General features: G+C 38.6%; 1 protein-coding gene across 1 annotated transcript in view; it reads left to right on the forward strand.

Annotated features, from left to right (window-relative positions):
• Positions 1-8,985, forward strand: part of erc2 (ELKS/RAB6-interacting/CAST family member 2) — a 61,414-nt gene extending 52,429 nt beyond the window's left edge. Inside the window, exons 11-15 of the mRNA XM_067387151.1 lie at positions 3,335-3,455; positions 3,541-3,746; positions 3,893-4,040; positions 6,153-6,749; positions 8,959-8,985. Of these exons, the coding sequence (XP_067243252.1) occupies positions 3,335-3,455; positions 3,541-3,746; positions 3,893-4,040; positions 6,153-6,749; positions 8,959-8,985 (1,099 nt within the window). The remainder of the gene's footprint in view (positions 1-3,334; positions 3,456-3,540; positions 3,747-3,892; positions 4,041-6,152; positions 6,750-8,958) is intronic.
• The last annotated feature ends 2,912 nt before the right edge of the window (positions 8,986-11,897 follow it).

The raw sequence follows: 11,897 nt of genomic DNA on the forward strand, positions 1-11,897 counted from the left end.
TTTCTGCTTCCTAACACCATCTCTCCTCCCTTCCCTCTCACTCTTCTGAATGATCACCTCAGCCTGCGAAATTCCCCCCAAACGGCCGTCTCACTGGCCTGCATGAGACTTTCGGCGGCATTGCAGGCCTCGTTGTGCTCTGTGAATGAGCTGGGTACTTTAGGTAGGGTCTGGTGTTCCTCAAGTAGGTTTGCACCCTCATGCCTGAGCGCTCTTGCCCCGTTTGCCACCCCGTGCAATCCCTCACTGCGGCTCGGCTGGTTGGGTTGCTGCATGTTGGCACTCTCACGGGCCCCTGCAGATCTGGACTCAGTGGCGTATCCACTGACGGTGATGATTTGAGATGATAGCGTCTTGCATCCTGTCTTGTTGATCTTAGGAGCCATTTTAAACCACTCCTATTTTCTCACTTGACACTTTCCAGCTGTTTTCTGCGTCATTTCTGAGAATTCTAAAGTTTTATTTCTCCTTTCCTTCCTTTTTGCCGTGTTGTGGCTTCTCTTCCTTCCCGTTTCTGCCCTTCCTGCATCCTTCCTCCCTCCTCTTCCTCCACTGCCAGTCTCGCTCCCAGGTAAGTAGGGTGTTCCTCAGGTGTCCACCTCCTTTCTGAGCAATAACCAAGCGTGTTTTGTTCATGTCGTGTTTCTCACATTTGCATATAGTGTGTTGTTTTCATGGCTACGAGTCTCATTCCATGGTGTTATGGTGTTATTTGTACTTACTAATCACACATATCCCAAAATGTGTTTGGACAATTAAAACACACTTTTAAAACGTTTGAATGTTACATAACGAAATATCAAACCAAATGGCATTCCCTGCTGTTAAGTGGATCCATTGAAATCTTATAAAGGGATAGTTTACCCAAAAATGAAAATTATCCCATGATTTACTCACCCTCAAGCCATCCTAAGTGTAAATGAGTATCTTCTTTCAGGTGAACACAATCAGAGTTATATTTAAAAATACCTTGGCTCATATAATGAAAGTGAACGGGGGGGCCCATTTTGAAGCCCCCCAAAAATACATCCATCCATCATAAATATAATCCATACGGCTTCAGGGGGTTAAAGGGATAGTTCACCCAAAAATGAAAATTTGATGTTTATCTGCTTACCCCCAGGGCATCCAAGATGTAACGTTAGGTGACTTTTTTTCTTCAGTCGAATGCAAATTATGATTTTTAACTGCAACCGCTGCCGTCTGTCAGTCAAATAATAGCAGTGATTGGGAACTTCAACTATAACAGTAAATAAAACTTGCTTAGACAAATCAAAATTAAACCCTGCGGCTCATGACGACACATTGATGTCCTAAGACACGAAACGATCGGTTTGTGCGAGAAACCGAACATTATTTATATAATTTTTACCTCTAATACACCACTATGTCCAACTTCGTTCAGCTTCCTGTTAGTGAGGTCAAAAAACGCGTTGTGATGACGGAAGTGATGTCTCGCCCATATACTTCAATGAGCCCGAGACATCACTTCCGTTGTCAGAGCGCGATCAGACCTCACTAACAGGAAGCTGAACAAAGTTGGACATAGTGGTGTATTAGAGGTAAAAAATGATATAAATACTGATTGGTTTCTCGCACAAACCGATCGTTTCGTGTTTTAGGACATCAATGTGCCGTCATGAGCCGCAGGGTTTAATTTGGATTTGTCTATGGAAGTTTTTTCGACTCTTATTGTTCAAGTTCCCAATCACTGCTATTATTTGACTGACAGACGGCAGCGGTTGCAGTAAAAATCATAATTTGCGTTCGACTGAAGAAAAAAAGTCCTCTACATCTTGGATGCCCTGGGGGTAAGCAGATAAACATCAAATTTTCATTTTTGGGTGAACTATTCCTTTAATAAAGGCCTTCTGAAGTGATGGGTTTTTGTAAGAAAAATATCCATATTTAAAGCTTTATAAATGAATTAACTAGCTTCTGCCAGACAACTGTACGTATACTGCGCAAGTCGACTTGCGCCAAATGAGTAACCCCTGAATCAATGTCTGACGCAGGATGTAGGAGTATCATAAGCTTAGATGCCTATCGCGGTTTAAACAAATAGGGCTGGGCAACAAACTCAAGCTCCTCTTCTCTTATATCGAAATCCTCCAACATTTCTCTTTAAAATTTCTCATTTTATCCTTGTAATTCGTGACCGGTGTTTTGTTTTGCTCTATCCTCTGAGCCTCCTCATTCGTCATTGCGTCATGCGTCATGCGTCACGCGTCGTGCGTCGTGCGTTGGGTCAGAGATTACTCTTCCACCGCAAATCGATGTGTACGGCCATCTGCTGGAAGCTAGTTATTACAGTTTCAAATTTTAAATATGATATTTTTCTTACAAAAACCATCGCTTCACTTCAGAAGGCCTTTATTAATCCATTATATGGATTACTTTTATGATAGATGGTTATACTTTTTTTGGGATTCAAAATCGTGAGTCACTACCATTTTAAAGCTTGGAAGGATATTGGAAGCCAGAATATTTTCAGTATATTTTTAAATATTGTGTTCGTCTGAAAGAAGAAATTTATATACACCTAGGATGGCTTGAGGGTGAGTAAATCCTGGGATCATTTTCCTTTTTAGGGTGCACTAACCCTTTAAGTATGGATTAAGTGGGCCTATACTGCAAAAAATTATTTTCTTACTCAGTATTTCTTTTTTTCAAGATGCTTCATTACTAAGCAAAAGGACATAAAAATAATAAAGATTTTTGTCTGAAAAAATGTATCAAAATTAAATGACTTGCTTAAAACAACTTTAAACAGTAAACAGTTTTTTCCTCAGGATTAATTTTATTTTTAATTTTTTTTTTTTCTTTGTTTTAAAATATAAACTCATTCCAAAACTGTATGACTTTCTTTGGTGGAAAACAAAATAAGATATTTTGAAGAATGTTGGTAACCAAACTGTTTCAGTTTTTTTTTTTGTTTTTTTTTAATGCAATGCAATGGAAGTCATTGGGAACCGAAACTGTTTGATTACCAACAACATTCTTCAAAATATCTATTTTTTTGTATTCTACAGAAGAAATAAATGCATACTGATTTGGAACATGAGTAAATAATGACAGATTTTTATTTTTGGATGAACTATGCCTTTGATATTTTGATCATTTGCTTCTCAAGTAAACGTATCTAGATTTTTACTGGAAAACAAAAATACTGAGTAAATGTTTTTGTTTTTTTTTTTCGAGCCAGCGTGACAAAACTGTTAACATCCTCTCAATATGATAATTCATTTGGAATATTTTAACTTGATTGGTTAAATGGTGACTTGTGATTGCTATAAATTAAACTATTCAGGTGACACTTTGTATGCTCTTTAAGGCAAACCAAGGAGCAAAATAAAAAGGCACCAGGCATCAAGCTTGGCCCTCAGATGGACAAGAAAGGGCCTGGGAACATCTTGCAAGACCAGCGCAAGGATAATCCAATGGACAACCCAAAGGTGTGTGTGTGTGTGTGTGTGTGTGTGTGTGTGTGTTATTTCTGCCTGTGAATGGATGATGGATGATGTCTTTATATTTCCTTAGAAAAACAAAAGGTTTTCTCATCATTTTCCTTGCTTCATTTCACAGATGGAGGAGTTGATGAATGTTTTGGAGAAGACGAGGCAGGAGTTGGATGCCACCAAGCAGCGTCTGTCCTCCACCCAACAGTCTCTGGCTGAGAGGGACGGCCATCTGACCAATCTCCGACAGGAGCGCAGAAAACAGCTCGAGGAGATCTTAGAGATGAAGTAAGAATCCTTGAGATCAAACTCTGTTTCTTCTTACAACATGATCTTAAATATTTGATGCCTAAAATGTCTTTAGTGTACGTTCCTTTTCTTGAAAGCTGCTCAGTGTACATGCATACATATCTCAGACTGTCTGTTCCTCTCAGACAACAGGCTCTGCTCGCTGCTATCAGTGAGAAGGATGCTAACATTGCTTTGCTGGAGCTGTCCTCCTCCAATAAGAAGAAGACACAAGAGGAAGTGTTGGCTCTGAAAAGAGAGAAGGACAGACTGATGCATCAGCTCAAACAGCAGGTCAGTGAATTTCTGCACTCAAAAGCCCATTTAATAACACAGTATTAAGACAGTGTAGGGTGAAGATATCATCCATTTTTTATAAAGCTGCACATATTGAAATATTGAAATTCTGTCTGATGCTGACAAGTTGATGTTCTCATTTTATGGCCAATAAATGTTAAATGGATGATATTATAGATCAATACTTAAAAAAAAACAAACCAAAAAAAAAAAAACAGTTAAATCCCAGTAAAATGTAAATAAATATTGTGTATGTTACAAGTAAATTTAGGCATCACACCATTAAATTGTGCAGTATTAAAAATGAATAAATAATTGGTAAAGTGTAAATATATGCTCTGACGTTTGTAAAAATTCCTGTACTTTTTATATCACTATATATATATATATATATATATATATATATATATATATATATATATATATATATATATATATATATATATATATATATATATATATGTGTGTGTGTGTGTGTGTGATACACCCATGTATACATTTATTTTATTATTTATGTATTTATTTCTTTATTTATTTGACAAAGAGTTTATTGTACACTGAGTCATTAATTATAACTACTTACAGCTGCAGTCCGCAACTTTTTTGTGTCAAAAATGTACAAAAATTATATAATGAGAATATACAACATGAATCCATTTTCCAAACCGTGTTTTTATCTTATCCTGAATCATTATGGTACACTTTTAATAAGTGTTTATATTCGGACTATTTCAGACCAGACTGGTAGGACCCGCCGCAGAGTATCACAGTAACTGCGTGACTCGCCATAGACATACACGGAGAAAAGTAGCTCCGGCTAGAATGTTCCTCCGCAAGACGCGTGCATTTCTGTTTATTAACCGCTAGAGGGCCAAAATTCGCGGACAGCAGCTTTAAGACTGAAGTTTTAAAAGATTACAACTGTTGCCACTAGAGGGAGTCCTTTGTGTGTTTACTTCAGACGCAGCTGCGTTTGAGGAAAGCCACTGATCTTGTTCTTGTGTTTACTTTTCCTAATAATTCAGGTATTCATAAAAAAAAAAAAAAAAAAAAAATATGTGCCACTGCCAATATATGACATGTCAGTTCATATTTCCTATGTGTTTAAAACTAATAACTTGTTTGTGTTAAATGTGAAAGTAAGGGTAAAACGGTTGATTGTTGTGATTGTAGTCAATTAACATGTAAATAATACATTTTATTTCTGTATGCGCTAATGTATTCATATAAAAATGACTCAGAAAGTGTATATTTGTATATTTGTTCAGACTTAAAGTAGTGTGTATGTGTTATGAGAGTGACGGTGATCATTTGTACAGTAAAACAGTTTCATTTTAAAAGATACTAACATAACAGTAAAGACTATCATTGTGATAATAATGTGTATTTTGTGATATTGATAAGTATAAAGTCAAGATGATATGATGTCAATAAAGAGATGCTACAAGCTGCGTTTGAGGAAAGCCACTGATCTTTTCTTGTTTACTTCTCCTGATAATTCAGGGGTTTTGTTAATCTGTTTACGTGTTCCACGCCTGGGAATATATATCAGAAAAACAAAATATCACAATGTCAGATTGTTTTACCCCAATATCACGCAGCTTTAATATATAGTATAACCAATGGATTTCATTGATTTGTTACGTATTTTGATGTAACGTTACAGGGTTATATTTGCTGAAATCTATCTCTATCCCTTGCACAAGTTATCTAACTCTTAAAATAGCCAAAAACATTTAAATATCCAATATCAGGCAATAAATTGACAGGGAAAAAATGCAGATTTGGTGCAAATACACAGTATTGTGCATCCCAACTTTTTAGTTTCAGAGAGATGATTTGCCAACACAAATTGCGGCCATACAAACTTTGCTGTTTGGGAATGACTGAAAGATATTATTAGAAAGTCTTCTATTCTTCCTTTATTAGGCATTGTAGCCACCCTATACCTTGTAAACACGACCATGTTTTCTGGCAGTCTGTACTTCACTGACTCTTGGAAATTGTGTAAAAGCAAAACGATTACGTTTGTACAAGCCATTTAGAGATGTGATCAGTCTGTGGGTATATGCTGCTTGTGTCTTACTCACTTCTTTCTATCCATTTTAGACACAGAGCAGGATGAAACTGATTGCCGACAACTACGAGGACGACCATTACCACCCTCACGCTCCACCTCCCCACATGCAGCCTCAACCCCTTCATCCTCAACCCCAACCCCAGCCCCCGTACCCCCAGGCCCAGCACCCCCACCAGCCTCCTTACCCACATGCGCCCCATCCCCAACACCCGCAGCCTCCTCCCCACCACCAACAACACCCACAGCAGCCCCCCCAGCCTCAATACTCCCACCCGCAACATCCCCAACACCCTCAACACCCACAACCGCCTGGCCCACACCAGCCCAGACCTCAACCGCCCCACCTTCCACACCCTCAACACTCTCAACACCCTCAACACCCTCAGCACCCTCATCCTGGGGTCCCTCCGCAGCAGCAGCAGCAGCAGCATCCACACCCCCAGCACCCTCACGGACCGCCACCTCAGCAGGGCCCCCACCCTCAACCCATCCCACACTCGCAGCAGCACCCCCATCACCCCCCACACCCCGGCCAACAGGGCCCACACCCTCGACACCCTCCGCCACACCATCGGGGTCCAGGCCGTGGACCGCCCCATCCCGGACACCGCCCCACCCCAGACCAGGTTGGTAACTCAGCTATCTTTATATTGTAATAATTCAGTTTCTATTTCAATATTAGTGTATGTTTTAGTCATTTTGTTATTATAAATATATATGGTAACACTTTGGTATGGGAACACATATTCACTATTAACTACGAATTTTGCCTCAATAAACTCTTAATAGGTTGTTTGCACATGACGTCACAGCAGCAGCGCGAATGAGTCTGGAGGGCAGGGAGTGTATTTTCTATATAGGAATCCTATCAAAAACTCAAAATTCGTATGTTTTGCATCGTTTATGGTTGCTCAAATCGATAAAATCAAGAACCCAGAAGGTGTTTATATCGTTTACATAACTTATACCGTTTTTTATAACTTATACCGTTTTTTAACTTTAAAAGTCGTCGCCTTTAATAGCGTTTTGCATCTGCTGATACTGAAATGAATATGGATACCTGCTTACCTTATTTGTTTTTGACTTGGTTAAATATCCACATTCTTCATGGTATTGTTTGCAGGGAAGAGAAGCTATTTTATCCCACTGAATGATAATTTGGTGTTTTCACTTCATTTTTGTAATATTCCGTTCACAATGTTGATCTGGTTACCATGAGAACAGTGTCACGCGCTGCTGCTTCAGCCATCATATGGTAGAAAATGTCCTAATAAATAAATGTTTAACAAGCTGACAGAAGTCGATTCAACAACAAAGACAACACTTTCAAAATGTGATTATTTTATTGAGTGATAGGGAGTGGGTTAAATCAGTGACATTATTAGATTTGATATACGGCGTCTTTCCATCACCTCCTCAACCTGCTTCCCTTACTTAGTGTGTTTTTACATGTATAAAAGCCAACAATTGTATTACACCGTCCAGTTTTTTTCTTTGAACGATGATGTGAGCTCCTGTTGCAATTCTCGATTCAGCATAAATGACCTACAATGGTGACATTTTTCACAATCGCGACAGAAAATCAAAAATATTGCCCTAACGTCACTAGCAGAAAGGCAGCACGATGTAAACAAACCCAGACTAGATCTGAATGCGTCGTGACGGCAGCTTCACATCCTCTATATCTGCCTCCTCAATGGAAGGAAAGTCTTTCAATTCATTGGGAAAGTCGCTCATCTTCATAACATAAAGATCACGTCCAACATATGTTGTGATTTTCTGTTTATACCTTTCTAAACCAACACAGAATGGACTTTTCTCCATCTCTTCCAGTCTAATTTTCTCTGCTTGCCCTCCACCGGTATTTCGCGCGTCACCAGAATCACACGATTGCAAACAACCTATTTATGTTTAGGTATGGGGTAGGATTAAGGGATGTAGAATATGGCCATGCAGAATAAGGCATTAATATGTGCTTTATAAGCAATAATAAACTGCAAATATGCAAGCTAATACGCAACTAGTTAAAAGTGAGAATTGTTCCCCATACTAAAGTGTTACCATATTTATTTCCATTATGGAAAATGTTTTTTAATAGTGTGTTTGGTTACACGTCGATAGTTCACTTTTGACATTGTACAAACTATAAGTAACTTTGCAACTACATGTCAATTAACAGTCATTAGAGTATTAGTAGACTGTCTGCTTAATATCTGCTAAAACTTATTGACGATAAGTAACTTTGCAAGTACGTGTCAACTTATTCTACTAACCCTAACCGTAACCTAACAGTTTACTGTTAGGCCACTTTCACACAGCAGCAGAATACAGTATTTGATTTACATTAACACTCAGTTCAGTTATTTACGCAAGTGAGAACCACATTCTACAACCGAATTCACACCTGTTTGACTCACTACTGCGTTCTCAGAAAACCTGCGCTGTGTGAACAGAACCAGACTGGACAACTAGTTGTCTGTCACGTCATACAGTGTAAGAGAGTCATGTGTGTTTCAGTAATTTACAGCAATGGAGATTATGAGCTGTGTTTCATCTGAGGGTTTTAGATCCAGTCACTGTTTTCCACCGATCAAAGCTGCTCCTGTCAGTTTTGTGTTCTCCACATGAATCAAATGCTCCACCCAGATATAAAAGCTGCTGTCAGTTAATAAAGATTTGACTGATCCCAAAGACTGACAGTGTGAACATAGCCTAATACTCTAATGAGTTAGTTGACTCAGTTAGTAGAAATAAAGTTTAACCTGTTCTTTCACCTTTAACTCATCTAATTTTCCTCATTTCATGCTGACCTCTGGATATATGTTGGGCTCAAAGGATGATGAAGAAGGAATTTGGGCATAACCATACCAAAGCTATGATGTTGTTTTATGGGGTGAGATCTTGATGATTGATGTCAGTATTCTGGTTTAAAGTGAGATTTTGTGGATGAAGGTGTTCTGCCAAACAATTGGTTGATGATTGTTTTTTTTGTATTATGTTCCTCCTCATGTTCTCAGATAATTCAGTCACTAATGGAGGAGCACAGCCATGCCATTCAGATGAATTCTACATTGTTCACTTGGCCAGTCTTTACCTACAATCAGATTCACTCTTTTGGATGGGGCCATTTATTTCCATGCATTAAGGAAAGAGGCGGAGCATTAGTGTGAGTGGGAGGGCCAAAGCTGGAGAAGACCACCTGAGCAGGTAAATATTGTGTCTGTGTGAAACAAAATCATTTCATTTACAAATTTCATATCATACACTACAATTCCAAAGTTTGCGGTCCGTAAGATTAAATTCAGCAAGGACGCATTCAGTTGATCAAAAATGATAGCACAAATTGATAATAAGAAATGTTTCTTGAGCAGCAAATCAGCATATTAGAATGATTTCTGAAGGATCATGTGACACTGAAGACTCGGAAAGACTCAGCTTTGCCATCAGAGGAATAAATTAGAACAAAATTATAAAATAGAACAATATTTTAATATATAAGAATATTTTCTAAATTTTTTTAGTAGTTTTTATTGTATTTTTGATCAAATAAATGCAGCCTTGGTGAGCATAAGGCTTTTAAATGACATTCTCTTAAATATAATTATTCCATTTTGTTGTTTGTTTCAGATGATTAAAAAAAGTATAAATGGAAGTCTGGACTGAACAAAGTCACTTCCTGGTGCAGTCCTTTTTTCTAAAGACATTTGCCTTGAAGACTCTCAATGCTCAAATCAAAATGAGACACTGCAGCTGCTTCTTGTTGTCTGGTTTCCACATGCGACCAGTGCATGCATCCAGCTGGCTCCTCCCCGTCTCCAAATTGCCCCACCCACTCTGATCTAGCTCCACCTCTTCAATGAGGCAGCAAATCAGCTTGCGCTCATTTAAGCCTTGACTCTATCAGTCATTTCTCTGCTTTTTATGTGAAAATCCAGTGTACAATAATACCATCCTATTAACTTAATTTTTAACCTTTTTTTGTTTTAGAATCATATCTGCATTTGCAGTTGAAATCTTAAAAGGGCAACTGTTGCCTGCCTTCAATTGTTTAGGATTTATTATATGTGCTACACATATATGCACTTAGGTTTAAATATGCATGTCATTTCTGTGCCACATTTAGCCTCCATTGTTGGTTCTTTAGTGTATATTGGACCTTATAGAGGTGGTATATGTCACATCTTTAGAGTTACCTCAGAGGTAGTCTACTCTATGCAGAGTTCATTTCGTCTCGCCGATTATAACGCACATAACATGCACCATGCTCACCAGAATTTGCCCTTTCTTTTTGCTTGTGCTCCTCTCTAAACTCCAAGCCCGGTTTGCGTGTTAGCTCCCATGCACCTATGCACCTCCACCCTTTACAACAGGGAACGTTTCTAATGGTGCTTCAACTGGTGCTCAGGCCCAAAAGAGATGGAGACAGCCATGGCTACAATCATTTCGGACATCAACTGATCTGTAACACTCCCTACTACATCCATGGCGCCATCATCGGAAGATAATTGAGATGGTTTCCCAAGCAACTGCTGCAGGTTGTAGTTGTATGTCCCACAAAATGAATTTTGTCAAGATGTCTGTTGACAAGGCCAGTCCAACCTGAGCGTCCCATAAAGGGAATGTCCTATCTCCTTTAACGAACCGCCCCACCAGGTACTGGCGGAGCTACCGCAGATTTCTCGTAACGTCTCAACATGGTGGCGAGTGCCTATTTATAAATAGATAGTAGATATATAGATAGAGAAATACTAGCTTAATAAAGTGTGTCTACTGTGGTCAGACTATTGTGTCAGAAATCAAAGGTGTGTTTGAGTTGTGTGTGTTATCACTGTCTGTTTGGCCCTCGCACTGCTCCCGTTACAAGATCTTGGCACTGGGGTCTATGCAAAAAACTAACGAAAAGGTCTTTTGCTGAATATTTGGAATTTCTTGATCTTCAGCTGGAAAAAGTGTTGTATAGAATATGTTGCACCTCACAAAAAGAACAAAAAAATTCAAACGGCATTGAGTTCTGAGCAAAACTCCTGCAGCGCAGTGAACCGAAACTTGCACTTGAGGGTAAAGCGGCATTCGTATTTGGCGAATTGTGACAAATTTTATCACTGTCAGTGCGAAGGTGGTTTGTTCACCAAAAAATGAAAATTCTGTTATCGTTTACTCACCCTTATGTTGTTCCAAACCTGTATTACTTTCTTCAGTGGAACACAAAACCAAACCGTTTCGATTTGCATTGATTTCCACTGTATGGAAATCAATGCAAATCAATGGGAACCAAAATGTATACAAAATGTCTTCTTTTGTGTTCCAAATAAAGTCATACAGGTTTGGAAAGATGTGAAGGTGAGTAAATGATGACAAAATGTTCATTTTGGGGTGAACTATCCCTTTAAGTAAACATCAACATAGTTCAAATTGAAGATTACGTTAAGATGGCTGATATGTTAACAGGTGTTTTGCATCATCTTATGTGTCATCATCTCACTGCTGTTGTCTGTAGTTGTTGAGTTTACATTAGGACTTTGGCAAAGCCCAAAATATAGCCAAGATCTGACTGTTAAAAAGACCTGTTTGTGCTTCCATGTTGCGTTTAACGTTCTCATTATTCAGAGTTCCAGAACCTCACGTGTCTCTGTTCTGGAACGTTCCATAACACCATCATTAAGATACGTTCACATACTGCCGGAATTACTGCAATTAAAAGATTCTATTCTGAGATGTATGTTTCTTTGGACTCAGAAATTCATTTTTATTAGAATGCTCAAAACTTGAGGAAC

Source organism: Chanodichthys erythropterus, chromosome 6, assembly GCF_024489055.1.
Source record: "Chanodichthys erythropterus isolate Z2021 chromosome 6, ASM2448905v1, whole genome shotgun sequence".
Taxonomy (NCBI): domain Eukaryota; kingdom Metazoa; phylum Chordata; class Actinopteri; order Cypriniformes; family Xenocyprididae; genus Chanodichthys; species Chanodichthys erythropterus.